At 40.0% G+C, this 22,615-nt stretch overlaps 1 protein-coding gene across 5 annotated transcripts in view; it reads right to left on the reverse strand.

Annotated features, from left to right (window-relative positions):
• The window catches only part of LOC124722134 (inositol hexakisphosphate and diphosphoinositol-pentakisphosphate kinase), a 577,166-nt gene that overhangs the window by 202,531 nt on the left and 352,020 nt on the right, over positions 1 to 22,615 (reverse strand). For all 5 annotated transcript variants that reach the window (XM_047247339.1, XM_047247338.1, XM_047247341.1 and 2 more), the window contains exons 14-15: positions 17,515 to 17,749; positions 15,426 to 15,634 (exon numbers count right to left, since the gene is read on the reverse strand). In XM_047247339.1, coding sequence (XP_047103295.1) covers positions 15,426 to 15,634; positions 17,515 to 17,749 — 444 coding nt within the window. The remainder of the gene's footprint in view (positions 1 to 15,425; positions 15,635 to 17,514; positions 17,750 to 22,615) is intronic.

The following is a 22,615-nucleotide window of genomic DNA, read 5'->3' on the forward strand; positions in this document are numbered from 1 at the left end:
CCAAACACGTGTATCCGATTGCTGTGTGGCACTCATCGATCCACCAAGCTACAGGTTGCCTCCTAAGGTGTCGTGAGGACTTTGGGTTGGATAAGTCAGTGGCATGACGGATCACTGGTGTGATGTGGTCCACCCATTCCTGGATGTGGTTGCAGAGTTCAAACACAGTTAACTGGCTGAACAGCATCCAGTTAGCACTGCTGATCATCCATTTTGATGGCTTCTGTTTAAGTAGTGCTCCATTCAGAAGGTGGATCTACGGTAAGAAGTGGTCACTGGAATTAAGGTCATCAGTTGCTTTCCACCAAGCAGTCTGCAAGGGCTGGAGGGTGGAGAGTGAGGTCCACGGCTGAGGACAACCCAATACCAGACAAGAAATGAGTGGGACTGCCGATATTGAGGATGCACAGCTCCTGATACAACATGACGTTCTCCAAGAGTGGACCCCTATGGCAAGTATAATTTCATCCCTATAATACATTACGGATAAGGAAATATAAACAGGTGGGGGAGTTGTTCTATAAGGTCTATGAGAACCTCAGTGTCTATCACATCCTATAGAGATAAGTACAGTGAGCAGATAGTGATCTTCTGACCCACATGAACAGCTATTGCCATTAAAGGTTTGACTTTTCTTTGCGTATTTTTTCAGAAAACACGAAAAGATCGTAACTTCGCGAAGTCGCGCTTAGGCTTAAATTTTGTAAACGTGTTTGTTTCTTGTTTCAAGGTAATTTAACTAGTTTCTCGGTAACAAATAAGTAAACTACCGTAAATAGCGTATAACTTCATTGTTTTAATACAGATTTCAGAAAAACAGCGTAACTTTATATCAGAAACTTGCCTATATACATTTGTTTATAGGCCTAATTCTCGTAACATTTTTGGAGAATCAAAGTTAAAGTATCTCGTTTAATTGCCCTTTTTTCATTCCATCGAGTGAAATATATAATAAATAGCGTATACCTTCGTTGTTTTAATACAGATCTCAGAAAAACAGCGGAATTTTAAATCAGAAACTTGCTTATATACATTTGTGAATAGGCTTAATTCTTGTAACGTCTTTTTTGATTTTCGGTAATTTAACTGATTTATTCTAGCTAAAGTATTATTTTTGCCATGAGTGAGAAGTGCCTGACTTGCCGTAGAATTGTTAGTTCCGGGGTTTGGTGTGATGGATGCAGTAGTTTTTTTCACTGGGGGGACTGCAGTGGTGTGGGTGTTGAGAAAGTGGATCAGGCTCATCAGTGGTTATGTAGGATTTGCAGCAGAGATAGGAAGATAGTGGAACAGGAGGGGAAAATTGCTGCCCTTCAGGCTGAGCTAGATCAGGCTAGGGAAGATCTGGACAGGTTAAGGAGGGAGAAGGGCAAAGAGAGGTGGGAAGTGGCAACAGGTAGCAGAAGGAACAGGCCTAGAACTAAGTCTGACAGTTTTTTGGTGAATGTCAAAAATAAGTTTGACCTGTTGCTTCAGTTAGAAACTGATGAGCCTCAAGCAGAGGTAGGTGTAGACAGGACACAACAAACTTTCAATAGGAAATTGAAAAAGAATGTAGGAAAGTCATCGAAAAGGAAGAAAGTTTTGTTGTTAGGCAGTTCTCATGCCAGAGGTGTAGGCCAACTTCTGCAGGAGGAATTAGGACCAGAATACCAGGTCACAAATTTTTTCAAACCAAGTGCTAGTCTGGATCAGGTGACAGAGGATTTAGGTTCACTCTGTAAAGGATTTACCAGGGAAGACACCGTGGTTATTGTGGGAGGGCCAGGGAACAGCATCGACAGAGATCCTGGGTACAGTATAGAGTGTGACCTGGTAAAGATTGCGTCGGCATCGAGACACACCAATGTTGAATTTGTATCTGTCCTGAGACGCCATGACCGGCCTCATTTGAACTCTTCTGTTGGGAGAGTTAATTTGGAGTTGGAACGGCTGCTTGGGTCGGGTGCGGGGGCCCATATTGGTGTGGTTCCTGTTGATTATCTCAGTAGGTGGGACTATACCAGGCACGGCCTACATCTCAACAGGAAAGGGAAGGGGAAACTGGCTGGGGTAATAGCAGGAAATTTAAGGGGGGGAGGCACTGCCATGAATGGTAATATACCAGTGGTTACAGGTGTTGGAGCAGCACCTTTTTTAGGATAGGTAAGACAGAAAGATGTCAAGTTCTACGAGAGGTCAGGATTGAAACAAATCTTCAGTTTAGGAAAGAAATTAAACAGCACAATTCTAGCACATTGGATCACCAATCACAGCTATCAATTATAAATTTTCACCAATCACCAGAAATTTTATCTCCACCATGTTGTATCTCAGTCCTAGGTAATTGCATTAATGAATTAAAGTCACTCAACCCAATTGACATAATCTGCCTCTCTGAACACCATGTGACCACTGGTATAGGAACTAGGCCTAAGCACAATGAGAAACTCAGACAGGCGAGTACTGCAAATGTTAGAATAAGGAAAGGTTCTCATAAAAGTATAATTAAAAATAAGGTAAGTATATTTCATCAAAATATTGGGAGTTTAAAGAATAAAGTAGATGAGCTTCTGGTTTGTTTAGAAGATTTAGAAGCTGAGAATGAAATAGATATACTATGCCTGTCTGAGCATCACATTGTTACTGATATGGATAAGGTAAATGTGAGTGGTTATAAGCTCTCTGCACATGTAATGAGAGAAAATATGGAGAAAGGAGGAGTTGCCATATATGTCAAAAGTTATCATTGTGCAAAAAGTATAGAAACAAAAAAGTTTTGTGTAGAGAAACATATAGAAGCATGTGCCTGTGAGCTTAAATTAAATAAAGGCACATTTATAATTGTAACTGTATATAGGTCCCCATCAGGAAATTTTCATCTATTTCTGAAAAATTTGGACTCCTTGTTGTGCTATCTGTCAGACAGGGGGAAGCAAATTATTATTTGTGGGGACTTCAATGTAGATTCTCTGAAAGAGGGTAATAGGAAAAATGACCTTGAAGTATTACTCGGTTCTTTCAATTTGACACCCGTTATTGATTTTCCTACTCGGGTGGTAAAGGATAGCAGCTCACTGATAGATAACTTTTTTATAGACCAAGATAAGTTTAACCAGATAAATGCTCAGCCTGTTGAGAATGGTCTTTCTGATCACAGTGCACAGCTAGTTACAATATATGACATAGCTCCATTCAGCAATACTAAACAGTCCTCCAAAGTAGTACGTTCAGTCAACGATTTAACAATTGCAAATTTCAGGGAAAGCCTACAGCAGTTAGACTGGGATGAGGTGTACCGTGAACCTGATGCCAATTTAAAATATAATTTATTTCATGACATTTTTGTAAATGCATTTGAAAACTGCTTCCCCAAGAAAATAGTTAAATATACTCGTAAGAAACCTTGTAACAAACCATGGCTTACTAAGGGTATAAAAATATCTTGTAACCGGAAAAGGGAAATGTATCTGACAGCAAGAAAGAGTAGTGACCCAGAAACTATCAAAAATTATAAAAACTACTGTGTTATATTAAGAAAAGTTATTAAAAAATCCAGGAGTATGTGTATCATGTCTGAAATCAGCAACTCTGATAATAAAATTAAAACAATTTGGAATATTATTAAAAGAGAAACAGGTCAACCAAGAGCAGAGGAAGACAGTATTACCATCAAATTGAATGAAAACTTTACGAACAAAAAGTCAGAAGTTGAAAATATTTTTAATAATCATTTTCTAAATGTTGTGGATATAGTAGGATCCAGGTGTTCATTAGAAGATGCTAGGCTGTTAATGGAAGAGGCCATACCTATGCAATTTGATACAATTGAAATCTCACCCACTTCTCCCTCTGAAATTAGGAAAATAATAAACTTGCTTAAAAGCAAAAACTCACATGGAATTGATGGCATTTCCAGCAAAATACTAAAAGCTTGTTCTCAACAGATAAGTAAGATTCTCAGCCACCTGTGTAATAGCTCTCTGGAACAGGGCATTTTCCCTGATAGACTGAAATATGCTATTGTTATACCTTTGCATAAAAAGGGGGATAGATCTGATGTCAACAATTACCGTCCAATCTCCCTTCTAACAGCTTTATCCAAAATTTTTGAGAAAGTAATGTATTCAAGAGTAGCTTCACATATCTGTAAAAATGAAGTACTAACAAAATGTCAGTTTGGTTTCCAGAAAGGTTTTTCAACAGAAAATGCCATATATGCTTTCACCAGTCAAATTTTGAATCATCTGAATAACCGAACACCACCCATTGGGATTTTTTGTGATCTCTCAAAGGCTTTTGATTGTGTAAATCATGAAATTCTGCTAGACAAGCTCAAGTATTGTGGCATGAGTGGGACAGTGCACAAATGGTTTAATTCGTACCTAACTGGAAGAGTGCAGAAAGTTGAAATAAGTAGTTCTCGTAACATGCAAAGATCAGCACATTCCTCAAACTGGGGAACTATCAAGAATGGGGTTCCACAAGGGTCAGTCTTGGGTCCTTTGTTGTTCTTATTATATATTAATGACTTGCCATTCTATATTCATGAAGAGGCAAAGTTAGTTCTCTTCGCTGATGATACAAGTATAGTAATCACACCTGACAAACAAGAATTAACTGATGAAATTGTCAATACTGTCTTTCAGAAAATTACTAAGTGGTTCCTTGTAAACGGACTCTCACTGAATTTTGATAAGACACAGTACATACAGTTCCGTACAGTGAATGGTATGACGCCATTAATAAATATAGACCTTAATCAGAAGCATATAGCTAAGGTAGAATATTCCAAATTTTTAGGTATGTCCATTGATGAGAGATTAAATTGGAAGAAACACATTGATGATCTGCTGAAACGTTTGAGTTCAGCTACTTATGCAATAAGGGTCATTGCAAATTTTGGTGATAAACATCTTAGTAAATTAGCTTACTACGCCTATTTTCACTCATTGCTTTCATATGGCATCATATTTTGGGGTAATTCATCACTGAGGAATAAAGTATTTATTGCACAAAAGCGTGTAATCAGAATAATAGCTGGAGTCCACCCAAGATCATCCTGCAGACATTTATTTAAGGATCTAGGGATATTCACAGTAGCTTCTCAGTATATGTACTCTCTTATGAAATTTGTTATTAACAACCAAACCCAATTCAAAAGTAATAGCAGTGTGCATAACTACAATACTAGGAGAAAGGACGATCTTCACTATACAAGATTAAACCTAACTTTGGCACAGAAAGGGGTGAATTATACTGGCACTAAAGTCTTTGGTCACTTACCAAATAGTATCAAAAGTCTGACAGATAACCAACAAGTATTTAAGAAGAAATTAAAAGAATTTCTGAATGACAACTCCTTCTATTCATAGAGGAATTTTTAGATATAAATTAAGGAAAAAAAAAAAAATATTAAAAAAAATAATAATAAAAAATAATAATAAAAAATAAAGAAAACAAAAAAACACAAAAAATAAAGTTGTTATATTAACTTAAGTATGTTGTTAAATTAACCTAATTATGTCATGTATTGGAAAATTCGACTCGTTCCACATCATTACGAAATATCGTATTCATGATCCATGGAACTAGTATTAATCTAATCTAATCTAATCTAATCTATGGCTTGTAGGTCAGTAAGCAAGTGGAGGGCAGAGGAGTGGTGTTTGTGACTGACAAACACTGCAACACCTCCCTTGGCTCTCTCCTCAGTCACGTCATCCTTGCGATGAAGGGTGCAGACCCATTTTACTGGGGCATCAGAAACTATAAACTGCATTTCCTGCAACCACAAGCACAATTGGCATTCCTGTGCTAGGAGTTTCAGTTCCTCCACCTGTGTTCTGAACCTATTCATGTTCCACTGCAGTATGGGAGCCATTTATCATGGAGCTTACACTTTCATTGTGTCTTTCTGCCAGGGAGGTGAGCCCATATTAGTTGGAGGCTTGGTCTTGGGGTGAGACAAAAGCCCTATGCTGAAATTGAGATCCGTCAGCCACAAAGACAAATTGTGAGAGATGTAAGAGACAGCAAAGCTGACATTATCAGTCTGCTTACTTCTTGTCTCTTGTCAGCAGCTGGTTCTTTGCCTTGAGCTTTCATTTTTTGCATCGAGAGGCTTCAGAGTCGCAGCCACAGAGCTGGCAGGGGCAGTGCTGGACAGTGGACCAGACAATCTTTGGATGAGCAGGGAGCTCTGGAACATCAGCCACCATGACCTCTTCTGATGTTCTGAGAGGAGGTGTGGGCTTTGAAATAACTGCAGCGACACAAGTGCAGTGACAAACTCAGGTACTAGTGCTGACACTAACAACCTCCATGTATGTAGCAGCATCGGCCTTCTGGCTTGGCTGTTTAAGAACAGAAGTACAGGAGACAGCGAACGTGGGGGCTTGCATGGCCTTATAGATGGTTTTGGCCTCACCATACAGGATGTGATTTGTTGTTTTAATTTCCTGTATCTTCCTTTCTTCAAGGAAGACACTGCAGTCCCCACTGCGAACAGTATGATCCCCAAAGCAATTTACACTCTTTGGAGGAGATTAACTACTGACTCAAGTGTGGATGGCCTGAACAGATTTGCCTCAAGTGGCTTCTTCCTTACAACCAAGAGTAGTGTGCCCAAAGCACTGGTACCTAAAACTGGGCATTGGGTTGGGGACATAAGGCCAGACACTTAGGCAAAGAAAACCTGCCTTGATATATTCTAGAAGTTCCATACAGTTCAAAGATGGTATGAATGAGTCTGACTTCACTAGATCGCAATCCACCCTTTTCATTATGTTTTGCACATCATAATGCCTTCTTGGGTCCACTCAGCTTTCAGTTCTTCTCTGGGAATGTCAACCAAATCCCTGCAATCACAATACCTTTGCTGTAGTTCAAGATGTGCAGTTCAGTTTCTACTGCATACTCCCCAAGGCACCAATAGCAGCACTACATTGCAGGAATATCACCAACAGAAACAGCTGCAGAGAGACCCCATGTCAATAAACTGGCTAAACAATATGACCAAGAGATTTGAAAAAGTAGATGAATGCATAGGGAGAGGGGGGTGGCCCATTCCCATGGCAGTTGTTGATGAATTTGCTGTAGCTATAGCCGACCATGCAGCACATGCCCCAAATTCTGTAGCCAGTGATCGAGCTGTGTCATGAGAACTCTCTCTCCCCTGGTCAACAGTTCAAAACATTTTGCAGCATATTTTACAATGGTATCCCTAAAAAGTTCAGAATGTGCACCAAATGAAGCCCAAAGACAGGCTAAAATGCTACGACTTTCCCTTCATTTTTTTTGGCACAACTGGAAATGGATGAAATATTCTTTGGATGGACAAGGCACATTTTAATATGCATTGTACCATGAATGCACAGAACTGTCACATATGGGGCTCTACTCCACCACATGTTGTGCAAGAACAACCACAGTACTCAGATTATGTGACTGTGGGTGGTTTCACAAGTACCTTCATTCTCGGTCTGTTTTCCTTCCATGAGATGATAACTAATCAGCTTTTATGTGTACAGTGACATCTGCACATTATAAACCTCCTTGCGCACCACATGATTCTAGCTTTGCAAGAATGCAACTATGTCCATGCCACTATTTTCACACAAGATAGAGTGACACCGCATGTCACTTGCCAGGTGAAAGATTTTTAAATATTCTTCACAGGTTTGCTGCTGGAAGACATTGTGTAAATTCCACAATACAGGGCTATTACAAATGATTGAAGCGATTTCATAAATTCACTGTAGCTCAATTCATTGACATATGGTCACAACACACTACAGATACATAGAAAAACTCATAAAGTTTTGTTCGGCTGAAGCCGCACTTCAGGTTTCTGCCACCAGAGCGCTCGAGAGCGCAATGAGACAAAGTGGCGACAGGAGCCGAGAAAGCGTATGTCGTGCTTGAAATGCACTCACATCAGTCAGCCATAACAGTGCAACGACACTTCAGGATGAAGTTCAACAAAGATCCACCAACTGCTAACTCCATTCGGCGATGGTATGCGCAGTTTAAAGCTTCTGGATGCCTCTGTAAGGGGAAATCAACGGGTCGGCCTGCAGTGAGCAAAGAAATGGTTGAACGCGTGCGGGCAAGTTTCACGCGTAGCCCGCGGAAGTCGACGAATAAAGCAAGCAGGGAGCTAAACGTACCACAGCCGACGGTTTGGAAAATCTTACGGAAAAGGCTAAAGCAGAAGCCTTGCTGTTTACAATTGCTACAAGCCCTGACACCCGATGACAAAGTCAAACGCTTTGAATTTTCGGCGCGGTTGCAACAGCTCATGGAAGAGGATGCGTTCAGTGCGAAACTTGTTTTCAGTGATGAAGCAACATTTTTTTCCTAATGGTGAAGTGAACAGACACAATGTGCGAATCTTGGCAGTAGAGAATCCTCACGCATTCGTGCAGCAAATTCGCAATTCACCAAAAGTTAACGTGTTTTGTGCAATCTCACGGTTTAAAGTTTATGGCCCCTTTTTCTTCTGCAAAAAAACGTTACAGGGCACGTGTATCTGGACATGCTGGAAAATCGGCTCATGCCACAACTGGAGACCGACAGCGCCGACTTCATCTTTGAACAGGATGGTGTTCGGCATTTCTTAAACAGGAGATTGGAAAACCGATGGATCGGTCGTGGTGGAGATCATGATCAGCAATTCATGTCATGGCCTCCACGCTCTCCCGACTTAACCCCATGCGATTTCTTTCTGTGGGGTTATGTGAAAGATTCAGTGTTTAAACCTCCTCTACTAAGAAACGTGCCAGAACTGCGAGCTCGCATCAACGATGCTTTCGAACTCATTGATGGGGACATGCTGCGCCGAGCGTGGGAGGAACTTGATGATCGGCTTGATGTCTGCCAAATCACTAAAGGGGCACATATCGAACATATGTGAATGCCTAAAAAAACTTTTTGAGTTTTTGTATGTGTGTGCAAAGCATTGTGAAAATATCTCAAATAATAAAGTTATTGTAGAGCTGTGAAATCGCTTCAACCATTTGTAATAACCCTGTATTTCCTTGAAGCAACTGTCCAACATCTTCAGGTGCTTCAACCTTGCTGGTGGCTAGATATGAGGAAATGTTTTGGAATTTGCAAATGTCATCTGGCAGCAAACCTGTGGAGACTATTTACAACACATACACTGTGAAAGCTTGAATAATCTCAGGTGAAAGATTTGCTTTGAGAAATCTTCAGTAACTACCGCATCATCTCTAGGCAATTTCAAAATGTGTGGTCTACCATATCGCTCGACCTAAATTCATGTTACTTCTGGTTGTGGAGATATTTGAAAGATAGTGTCTATCAGAAATGTATCTGGACACTAACTGATCTGAAGGACAATATACAACATATCATTCTGATTACACCAGATATGCTGTGAGCAACTGTTGACTGTGCCATGCATGTTGCTTAGTCAGGAGACTATATTTAACATGTCTTGTAGCTTGTGACCATATCCTAATAAATGTGCTGGAACCACTGTTATCAAGTGTTTGTTCATTCCTCCCCTTTTCCTGCACCCACATTACATTATGACTGCTTACAGTATCATCTCTTCACCTGGTTGCAAAAAAAGGAAATATTTTTTTCAGCATACTCTGTGAGCACATCAATTAACGAACATACCTACGATGTTCTAGTGCCCCGCAATGTATGCAGACTGCGCTGTAGCACTTGGAAGACTGTCAGTTTAATTATAACTGTTAGTTTAATTATAACCACCTAGTACACAGTAAACAACAATGATGTTAGTCCCCATCGACAAATGAATATGTTCAGACAATATCTGATATCTGAAGAAAATCTGTAGTAATAGATTAGTGGCAGGTACCGCCAAGATTTCAAGCAACTGAGCTAAGCATCTCTGACACATTACTGGAACTGGGCACATCAGCAGAGGGTTACACACTCTCTAACCATCAGCCTGGTCTTAGTGGTGGAACTTTTGGACGAGAGCACAGTGCCACTACACTTTTCTATCGGCGCCATCATTGCCAAGTCGTCAGGAAATTCTTCTTGTGCAAGATATCTGTGGTACGTCACTTAGACCAGCTGACAGATCTGGAGGAAATGATTCTGCTAATCTATCAAAGGATGCCAGAGTGAGCATTAACATTGTAATTCCCCTTCAATCAAGTACTCATGGTACACTGTATGCAATACAGTCTTTACAGCTGCTGCATCTGCAACTACAACTATCACCACCACCACCACCACAACTATCAATTGCTCAAGCATGTCATCAGTTTTACAATGTAATGTTCACTTGATCATACAGTAACTCCAAGGGCACAGCCCAAGAAAATGTCCAATAAAGTCATGTATACTCTTTGTACGTCTATCCTTTGAGATGAATGTTCAGAAAAATTACTACAATGGGACAACATTGTTTTTTTAAGTAACACTACAATCATCAGTAATATGTCAGCTGAGACAATTTAATTTTGTGTTAGGAGCAAAAGGAAAAAAAAGAAAAGGCTGGCAAATTTAAACTATTGGTTGGTCATTAGATTTGTTCAAATGACCCTGTCAATGAAGTATTCTCCAGTCTCTTCCCTCTTCATAAGTTACTTACACAATATAGCTTTAATCTGTCAGGTGGGTCAACATCACAAAGAGTCCATTCACTCAGACTGTAACATACATACATCTATATTCGTAATGAACAGGCCACATGCTCCTGTAGAGGAGGAGATGAATAGTGCACCAGAATAATTTTCCAGCTTTCCCACTCCATTCCACAGATCGCATGCAGGAAGTATACTCATGACATTTAGTGAAGTATTTATGTATTGGTAAATAAATGAACACAAGACAGACAGATGGTAAAACCTGCCATCAGAATAAAATCTATGAACTCTCAGACAGCCGAAAGACACTGACGATTTTAAAACAATCATGTGACAAATATTAGTATACTGTTTCCACAATCTCTGAACCTGGCATGCCACACAATGGAGGTAGGATAATTTACGTAAATGTCTCACTCCCCCCCCCCCCCCCCAAAAAATCCCCTTCAACTGTTCCCACCTGCCTGTCAGGGCAACTAAATTCCAGTAACAAGGAATATGTCTTTCACTGTTCATAGTTCTATATATACATCACATACACATTCTACAAGCCATTATATGGTTCATGGAAGAGGCTACCTACTGCCACTGCTAGTCATTCTCTTTCTTGTTCCACTTCTGAAAGAAGTGGGGGAAGAACAAATGTTTATATGCTTCTGTATAAGCCATTGTTTCCCCTACCATGTATCTGCAGTCCTTAGGCAAGATTTGTGGTGATGGCAGCAGGAATGTCTGTCACAAATGCTAGTTTTCTAAATTTTCTCATTAGAGATAAGTGGAAAAAATATCATCTTCCCTCCAGGAATTCCCATTTGAGTATTGCTATTTTAAAATTAACATGCCTGCTCAGTAATTCTGGAAAAAGTGTTACGTATTTAAAAATTTCAAACTGAATCATCGTTCTCCTGCTGTCAGCTTCGATGTCCGTTACCTGTGAGCAGGTCTGTAAGAACTATGGAATTTCATCATGTCTTTCAAACAAAATAAAATTTCATCAGTCCATAAGAGCAGTGTATTACTGGAAACTAGTGCAAACATTGATTGTCTGGATAGTAACAATGGTGTTAAGAGTGTTAAAACAGACTGTGAATGGTGCTAACAAACAGAAAGATATTGAATCTTTGGCGACTGAAAACTGTGAGAAGTCTAATGGTAGGAATGGGAGCAGAAGTAGGTTTGAAATTATTGAGAGGAATTATGTTGCTTTATCAAGTTTTCAAAAATGAGATAAGACAAAACCATGGCCAACTGTAAATGACACTAAAACAGTGTTTTCAAAAATTTGCATGGAATGTGCACATGTCAAAAAAGTGTTTTTAGCTGGTGATAATGCCAAAAACCTAATTGATAAAATTCGTGACTATGCAAAGTGCACATCACACATGAACTGCATAGAAATAATACATAACAAAGACAAAGAAAAATGCACGAGTAAAAGTGAAAAGTTGTGGGGAAAGCAATATCAAGTAAATGTATCACAACTACTTTGTTGTTGAGATCTGTATATGTAATATCTAGACAGAAATTATCGTTCACATCATGTCCCACAGTGAAGTACAAAAGTTTAATGGTTTTCAGTCAGTAATACATTTCATTCTGACCATGCATACCAAAATATCAACATTTGTATGAAAAGAAATAAAAAAGAATCTTGCAAACTTCCTTATAGAATTGGGTACAAACTTTTGTATCATGACGTATGAAGGTACAACAATTTCCAATTAAACCTGTTTCATAATATATGTAGGTATGTCCTTTGTGGGTATTGCCTGCAATTTATTTTATATTTTTTAATTATAATGTGGGAAAGGAAAACGTTTCTTTTTCTTTTTTTTTTCAGTACACTGTTAGCAGCTATTTAAAATAATAACATTAAGTATAATGTACTAAAAAACCATAGGTATCGCATCAGGTGGTACATAAACAATGTGCTTGCATCTTACAAAGGTGTAGCCGCTCTAAGTGCACTATCATTTACATAAGTACGTAATTGTTGTGCATTGTATGAACCACAAAATGGATCTAGCTGCCCATGACATTGTGAATGATGTGACAGATTGACAGATGTGTGCCAAATTTGGATTTTTTTGAGACTCTTTATGTTCTGTGTTTTCTCATAGTCCCAAAAATCAGAGACTTCTAAAGGGTATTTGACAAGTATTATCTTCTCAGCTATTAAAACTAGGCCACATTTTTCACATATGCTGAGTTGATTCATCATTTACTGCTGTTCGAGCTCTTGTTAAAGTGAAAAATCTCATGCCCACCTTTTTGAAAAACTGAGTCATGATGGTTCTCACTCAATTCTTGAGAAATCTAAATTTGATAAAATATCTGACAAGTGGTTGCTTATAATGGAATTAATGTGCTTTATGAGAGCCTAGAAATTCTGCAAAGTATTATCATGCTTTATGGAAAACAGAACTTCTTCAGTCCTTAGCATTCTTAAGAAAACCTGAAAAGAGGTGACTTACTGCACATTCAGATGATAGTAAAAGACATGAAATGTAATTGCAGTTGCAAATATGTACAACCATGAACTTTATAATGGAATGATGACAATGAAAATTTATGCCGGACCAAGACTCGAACGTGAGTTCCCATTTATCACGAGTGGCTGTGTTACCATTGGGCTATCTGAGCATGCTTCAGGGCCAGATACAAACTTCGATATGTTGCAAGCATGTATCTACAACCTGTGGTCATTCATCTGTCATTTATATTCCCGTACAGGGGAGACTTTCTAAATAAAAGCAGCTTACCCACTGTCAGTGGATCAATATGATTTTGCAGTGCTTGTGCAGTAATAATAAATTCAGAAATGAATGTGTGTGTTACGGTGACACGTCAATCCCTCGTTTATGTAAGAAGGTGGATTTTCAACTACGTGAAAGCACATGTACATCATTAGTTAAAAATTTAGAATCTATGAAGCAAAGCCACAACACAGTCCCACTTCTGTGAAAGAACTTGTGAAAGCAGACAAAATTATACCTATATCTATGACTGAATGAGGAAACAGATTTAGTGCCATGAACGTGAGTTCCCATTTATCACGAGTGGCTGTGTTACCATTGGGCTATCTGAGCATGCATAAGGGCCAGATACAAACTTCGATATGTTGCAAGCATGTATCTACAACCTGTGGTCATTCATCTGTCATTTATATTCCCGTACAGGGGAAAATTATTTTCAAATTCCAAAATTTTCAAATCTCCTTTTTATTTCACTTAATGGACCTCTACTGTTTACTATTCCATATGCTCAGACTTTCATTAACATGCTGCAGTGTGGCACTATGTCAAACATTTTCTGTAAATTTAAGGATCTAGAATTTTCAAACATTTTCTGTTAATCTAGGGATATGGAATCTTCCAATTGTCCTTCATCCACTGATCATTTGATTTTTGCACAAACAAAGTTTTCTAAATCGGTGTTAATTCATGAATAGAAGCCCTCAAGGAAATTTATTACACTGGAATTCTGCAGCAAATTGACATAAGGGTATTCACTTGTAATTGTACAGGTCTGTTCTTTACTTATATGCAGGAATCACCTGTGATTTTTTTCTCAGCCGCTTGTGATTTTGCACTGAACAAGAGATTCACAGTAAGTGCAAGATAAGTAAGGAACAATAGCCAAAGACTACTTTCTACGAAACTGAACTGTGGTTCCATCTGGACCTCATGACTTATTTGCTTTCAGTTGCTTCATCTGCTTTTTAACACAACAGATGTCTGTTTCTATGTCCTCCATATGGGAGTTTTAACAAAGTAACCCGTCCTTCATCTGATGCATATATTTTAAGATCATGACGGAAAGTTGAATGCAGGCGCAGTAATCCATCTGGACCTCATGACTTATTTGCTTTCAGTTGCTTCATCTGCTTTTTAACACAACAGATGTCTGTTTCTATGTCCTCCATATGGGAGTTTGTGCAGTGGTGTAACAATGGTATATTTGTATCAATGATTTTTTGAATGGTTTTTAAACACAAGATTCAAAACTTCAGTTTTTCTTTTGCTGTCTTCTATTGTCACTTCAGGCTGGTTGACAAGTGACTGAATAGAAGCCTCCAACTCCCTCAGTTACTTTATGTGGGACCAAAAGTTTATAGATTCTTGGCAAGAATTACTAACCTATGCTGGTGGTAGTTTTACTCTTCATGCATTGATATCTTTTTATAGATGCCCATATTTCTACTAACTTTTTCCTGTCAACATTTTTGCATTGTTATTTGAACCTACAAAGTAACAATCTTCATTTTCTGAATTTGGTTATTAAACTACAGTGGGTCTTTCCAACCCTTAACCACTTACTTGGCATACTTCTCTAGAGCGTGATTTGTAATTAGTTTAAACTTTGTCCACAACTCCCATAATTCCATCATACTGGAACTAAATAACATGTATTCATAGTATAAGATGGATGCTAATAACTACTTATCAGCTTTTTCAGTGTAAAAACTCTCCAAACCTCTCTGATGGATTTATTATATTTAGTAATTATTGTGGCTATGATGAAATCTTGATCACTAATCCCCATCTCTATTCTGATGCTCCTGATATTGTCCGATCTGTTTGTAGCTATCAGGTCTAAAATATTCCAATTAGGACCATTGGGTGAAGCACCTCTACATTTTCACACAGCCATGGTAGATTCATCTTACAATCACTCTCATACACAGGGTTTGAGAAACCTATTCAGTAAATCATTACAAAGAGTGGCAGTGACTGGAAACTAATGTTTACAATGAGCAATCTGTATGTCAACAGTCATTAGAGTTCACTATTGACTAAGCCATTGTATCACATTTCTAGCAAGTGATAAAGACACAATTAAGAAGCTCACCTTTAGTTTTCACATCATCTTTTTTAATCCTTACAATATTCATCAGTTTTTGAATCAGTTGATGGACATGCTCACAGCACTTAACAGGGTTCTTCACAAAGTCCAATGCAGTATTGATACTTATTGCATTGCACGGATTAATCTTCTCACGGTCCTCTTTTGTGAAGTCAGCATCCTTTTGCATAAGTTCATGAAGACGAGCTTTGGCCCTGCATCCAATTACATGAAAAAAGCATAGGTCAGAACATACACAGAAAGCCCTTCACTACAAACATACAGAAGTTGCACGTGCACACACCCTACAACCCCCCTTCCCCTGCCCCCACGCATCCATCCATCCACACACACACACACACACACACACACACACACACACACACACACACATAAGTTTACTTTAAGTGTAAGGGTAGCAGTAAGAGTAAAGTAATTAATTTCCATCAATGCTAATAACATCAGAAAAATTCAAGCACATATTTGTTCTAGTGGCATCAATAACATCCCATTCCATTTACCAAAATTCAGGTCATCTGGTTCAAAATCAGTAGCTAAACATTCCAGGTTTGTGTCAACGGCGAAGACACTCTTTAATCTTCCTGCAGAACCTTCCTCCCAGCACCACCACCACCACCACCACCACCACTCACTATCATTGAAGAGAAAATTGTAGCACATGCACAGAGAATTAGGAAGCACAAGAAGTGCCACAACTTCTGCCATCAACATAAGCTTTTGACTCAGAATTTGAAATATACTATGAGCTCTTCTCCCAGTGAATCACAAAGGCTCTTCAGAAATCACATGGAGTGTTAAACTGTACTACCTTTTAATAAAATAATACAGAAAAATGACAAACAACATGATATTTAGGTGTGGCACGGACAGACTATAGAAAGACATTTTGTGTACCACATGACTAGATACTGAAATGTCTTTAATTCTAAAAAACACCAAAATTGTTACACTCTGGAAATATGATATGGACAATGGAATACCAGGTTATGTATACAAAGTACATAATGTAATACCTCTTCTTTTCTCCATCATTAAGTTTGTAATGTAGTAATCATGAATTTTGCACACCTCCTCAATCTTTCTTCTACAGTCTACTCCAATATCAGCATCCTACATCAAAAGATGGTAGCACTGTATAAGTTTAGAAAATGGCTGGCACAAACACAGCTTTCAGCAATTGAGTTCCTTGGTGCAGAGGGTGAAATGCCAAACTGCATTCTCAGCATCACTAGATGAAGTGTTCAATGCAGTAGAGAAGCTGGAGGGCAAACACAGTTGGATGATGCAATTCAGAGCAGAGCAGCAAGTCAGTGACTGCAGTGACTTCACACAACATCGGGTGTGTCAACTGAGCCATTATGATTGTCTGGTAACAACAGATTGTGTCACTGTTTACCTATCAGGAAAGTCAGTCTGATGGGCATTGTTGAAAAACTGGCTACTCCAAGATATTCACCGACTGTGTACTGAACATGTTGATCGACCAGAATAAAAAAGCCAGGAAAATGTTTGCATCTAATATGTTGTATCACTTCAGAGAGGAATGAGAGGAAATGTTGGCAAACATTGTGACTGAAGATGAGATTTTTTCAAGCAGGACTATGGTATTTACCACGCTGGTATACAAGTTCATTCCAAGGTGGAGGGAAAACTGCTCAAACATGGTGATTATACTGAAAAATGACAAATTAATCGTGAATGTTGTAGCTGTTATCCTATGTATATGGCAATTATTTTTCTTAAAAAACAAAAATAAAAACACGAGACATAATTTTTTGGCTGACCCTTGTAAATAATGGACAGCAAAGTTTGCAGTCACGAATTAAATATATAATGAGCAAATATTTTAGGGTGGTTATATCCTATTATGTTGCATTTTGCTAATTCCTCTCTTCAGGCAACTTAATAGACACTCATCCAGTTATCTGTTCCAGCACTTGAGTCTCAGTGTTGCAAAAATGGATGATCTGATATGAGACTTTTATCTTGTCAATTACATAACAACCAAATACGATAACAAAGAGTCTGATAAATTTATAAATTGAAATTTTGTACATTATAAACAATTACTTACATATTTTGGTATTTACTTGATTCACAATCATTGTCTAATAAACCGTTCGTATTTGCGCTTTTCACCATTTGGACCAAGATAGGTGTGAGTTCTCCTTCAAGTGCCAATAAGCCTTTAGCAAATGCAGCTGCTGTCATTTGCACCCGTCCTTCATCTGATGCATATATTTTAAGATCATGACGGAAAGTTGAATGCAGGCGCAGTAATCCAAGGCCTTGTGTTCCAGCATATTCACCTGTAGCGAAAATGGAACAGTTAGCCTGGTGAAGCAACTAGACTCCACAAGATACATGAGACATAAATAAACATATGTTTTGTCTACATTCACCACTACAAATAACTTATTTCTGTGACAGCATTTCACTGCAATGAACAAGCACAGCAATCCGACTGTTCCATGCACCACATGCAGTTGATTACAACAACATTCATGTGCAAATGTTTGTGTGGTGAGCTTTAGTTCCGTACAAGTTTTGAGATACATGTTTACTTATCACTCAACTGTGGTGTACTTCTGTACCAGAGTAACTGCAAAACTACCAGCAGATTCACTCCACTCTCTCACTTACTTTAAACATTACAAATGGCACTTCGAAGTTGTGTTATAAGGAATAAAATTAAATCCTCTTTGCTTTTCCATCCTTTGCAATGTACTACAAAAAATGAATTGGTAGTGAATAATCTGGTTTAGGTTGGTATTATGGTAATGTATGATGCAGCAACAATTTTAATTGGTGAATTTGTCACTCTAATAAAAACACATTGCAGATGAGTGTAAATATTCTTAATTCTACAGAGGCTGTCAAAGCCTATCATAAGAATGAAGGATAAAAATGTCAGTCAGTACCTAGACCACAGGGAAAATGTAATGATTATGAGGCACTCGAGGCACAGAATCTCATTCGATGCAGTCAAACCTTTACAATGGGCACATAAATACTTTTAATGAAAGATGTGCCATTTCTTTATATATATATATATATATAAAAAAAAACAGCCTTAACATAATCATAATAGAAGCCTTGTTAGCAAACATTAGAGAAATAAACATTAATAATGTCTGCTTCTTGCAAGAACACACACGCACTTTTCTTTTTATCACACACACACACAAATGCAATTCACACATACATTACCAGTTCCTGGCAGTTGATGACAGACTATGCGCATGATGGGAAAGGCAACTGGGTAGGGTAAGGAAGAGGGGGGGGAGGGAAGGGGAGGGATAGTAGGGTAAGGTGGGGGGACAGTACAGTGCTGCTGGGGTAGTGTGCAGAGATAAGGTGAAATGAGGATAGGGCAGCAAGGTGCAGTTGGGGTGGGGGGGGGGGGGGGGGAAGGGTGTTAGATGGAGGGTGGGAGGGGTAGCGGGTAAGGAAAGACTAAGAAGATCGGGTGCATTGGTGGAATAGAGGGCTGTGTAGTGCTGTAATGGGTAAAACGAAGGACCTAGATGGGTAATGACAATGCCTAACAAAGGTTGAGACCAGGAAGGTTATGGGAACATAGGATCTATTGCTGGGAGATCCCACCTGCACAATTCAGGAAAGCTGGTGTTGATGGGAAGGATCCATATGGTACAGGCTGTGAAGCAGTTATTGAAATGAAGAACATTGTGTTCGGTGGTGTGCTCAGCAACAAGATGGTCCAATTGTTATTTGGCCACATTGTTTCGGTGGCCATTAACATGGACAGACAGCTTGTTGGTTGTCATGCCCATGTAGAATGCAGCACAGTGGTTGTAGCTTAGTTTGTAGATCAAATGACTGGTTTCACAGATAGCCCCACCTCTGATGGGATAGGTGATGTTTCTGACCAGACTGGAGGAGGAGGAGGAGGAGGAGGAGGAGGAGGAGGAGGAGGTGGTGGTGGTGGTGGTGGTGGTGGTGGTGGTGGTGGGAGGATGTATGGAACAGGTCTTGCATCTAGTTCTATCACAGGGATACGAGCCACTAGGCAAGGGGTTTTGAGCAGTGGTTGTGTAGGGATGGACAAGAATATTGTGTAGATTTGGTGTGTGGTGGTAGGGGGTGGGGAGAATAGTGGGTAGGACATTTCTCATTTCAGGGCATGACGAGAAGTAGCCAAAACCCTAGCAGAGAATGTAATTCAGTTCCTCCAGTCCTAGGTGGTACTGAGTCACGAGGGGAATGCTCCTCTGTGGCCAGAAGATGGGACTTTTGGAGGTGGCAGGTGGCTGGAAAGGTAAGGCACAGGAGATCTGGTTATGTACAAGGCTTGAGGGGGAGGGGGGAGGGGGGAATGGGGATATTATGGGTTGTAATGGCCTCAGTGAGACTTTCAGTTTATTTTGAGAGGAACCGCTCATCACTCCAGATGCAATGCCCACAGGTGGCTGGCTACAAGGGACTTCTTGGTATGGAATGGGCGGCTGCTGTCAAAGTTGAGGTATTGCTGGTGGTTGGTAGGTTCGATATGCACAGAGGTACTGATGTAGCCATCTTTGAGGAGGAGGTCAACATCGAGGAAGGTGACTTGTTGAATTGTTTATTATTATTATTATTATTATTATCTGAAGTGAGGTGCATTCGACATCATGGACATCAGCCGCCCGACGAAAAGACAGCAGATAATCTCATGAGTGGGGACGAAGGCTGTCCCCCCATGTGGAGCAGTTTATAATGTATTAAAGTCTGCCTCCCTCCCCCCCCCCCCCCCTCCAAATTTAGGTATGAGGCCTGACAGTTCACAAAATTTCACCCGCCTTGTAACATGGGACTCAGTATCTGCAAGGATGGTGGGCAGATCTCCATCATGACTGAGGGCTGCCCTAATATCAGTATATAGGGCACACATTGCCACAATATGCTGAACTGAAAGTGGCACGTCGCAAATTCCACAAAGTGGTGGATCCTCCCGCCAGAGGAGGAAGCCATGTTTTGAAGGGTTACGTCCAATGCGCAGTCTGGTAAGCAGAACCTCCTTCCAGCGGTGAGGCTGACCTTAAGTCTGCCATGCCTTTGTGGTCAACTGGAGTGACCGCAGTTTGTTTTCTGTCACCGTCAACCATTCAGTCTCTCACTGACTCATGATGTGTCTGTCAGAAAATGAGATAATGGTGTGCACAATGGAATGGGACATTGATGGACAGCACCATCCCAATATGCTTCCTTGATGGCTTTGTTGGCTATGTCATTACCCTGCATCCTGTTGTGGCCAGGTACCCAGCAAAAGATCAGCTCCTTGCCACAGTGCTGAAGCTGTCATAAGGAGTCGTGGATGACCTGAGTCGGCTGATCTACTGAATAGAGTTGGTGAAGTGCTTGCAGTGCACTAAGCGAGTTGGAACAGACAAGAAACTTTGTATGGTCATGTCTGTGAACCCCCTCCAGTGCCAACAGAATGCCATATTATTCTGAATTGTAAATTGTTCCGGAAAACATACTTTAAAAACCATGTCAGGGAAAACAGGAGAACAACCAATGACATTCTCATGCTGGGATCCATCTGCATAACAACGATAAAACTGTGATATGTACTTAAAACGGACGAAAACAAAGTTGTAGAAACATAATCTGGAGTACAGGTTTTCTAGTACTGTGTCAAGCTTAAAATCACTTTGGGCCTCTCTGAAGATGCCAAGGCAGCAATGTGTTCCATCCCTGGCTGTGTATTTTGATGCCTGATAGATCCAGAGTCTTGAGACAGTCCATAGCACATATCCCAAATAGCTTGGTCACATGGGACCAATTCCTGAACAGCCATTCAAAGGTGGGTTGGACCACAGAACTAAATGTCAATGACTGAGGTGATGCTGAGATTTTCAGCACTGTTGAGCCAAAAGGATGTCAAAAAAGCCAGAGTGGTGGTTCACCAGCCTCTGCACACAGACTCAGAACCGGGCTGCTCTGAAAGGCTCCAGTTGATACCCAAATACCCTCATGGTGGACAGCATCTAACATCTTGAGGTAGGAAGGACGAGCTAATCCATACACCATGCTGCCATAATCTAAACATGATCAAACAAATGCGCTATAAAACTGCAGGATGTGGAACTTGTCAGCTCCCCATTTTTTTCACTAAGGCATTTCAAAATATTCAATGACTGTAAGCCCTTTGTTCATAGGTCTTTCAGGTGTGGGAACCAAGTTAATTTCAAGTCAAATAATAAAATCAAAAAGCACATAGTTTCTTGAAAACGTAATATGTTGTCTCCCATTGTGTGCACTGGTTGGTTAAAACTTCGAGCATGGTTAAAATTGACACATGTAGTCTTCTCGGGTGAGAACCGAAAACCAGTTGTCCTAGCCCAGGTTTCCAGCCTTCTAATGGCCAGCTGTAGCTTCCTTGTCGTTACAAGATCAAAGGAAGAGTAGGAGGTTGCAAGGTCATTCACAAACTAAGAGCACTTGACAGGGCTCCTGACTGCCATGGAAATGCCATTGATAGCAATGGCAAACAATATGACACTGAGAACACTGCTTTGGGGGACCCCATTCTCCTGAACATAGTCAGACAAGGCATCGCCGACGCAATATCGAAAATGCCTGTCATCGAGAAAGGGTTGGATAAGAGGTGGCAAGTGACCATGTAGTTGGCGAAGGATGTTGTACCTCCAAGTAGCATCATATGCTTTTTTGAGGTCAAAAAAGACACAAGCCAAATGGCTCTTGTGTAAGAAGGACTCTTGTATCGCCGTCTATAGTAGAATTAAGTTTTCAAGGGTGGAATGGTAGCATCTGAAACCACACTGGGAGTGGCTCAGGTGGCCTCAGGATTCAAGCAGCCAGACGAGGTGGCAGTTGACCATGCCTTCAAGAACCTTAACCATACATCTGGTAAGAGCTACATTCCAGTAACTGTTAGGGGCACTACGGTCCTTGTCTGGTTTCCAGAATTGAATTAATATTGCCTCCTTCAAGCTCATGGGATACTATCCATCAAACCAGATCTGATTCAAACAAGAGAGGAGCTGTCCTTTCGCTTAAGGGCACAGATGACGAATCATGGTGTAATGGGTCTCACCAGGTCCTGGAACAGTGTCTCTGGCTGCAGATAAAACTGATTCCAGTTCCCACATGGATAAGAGAAGGTTGTAGACTACTTCATCATGAAAGAAGAAATTGAGCTTCCTCATCTC

Source organism: Schistocerca piceifrons, chromosome X (assembly GCF_021461385.2).
Source record: "Schistocerca piceifrons isolate TAMUIC-IGC-003096 chromosome X, iqSchPice1.1, whole genome shotgun sequence".
Taxonomy (NCBI): Eukaryota; Metazoa; Arthropoda; class Insecta; order Orthoptera; family Acrididae; genus Schistocerca; species Schistocerca piceifrons.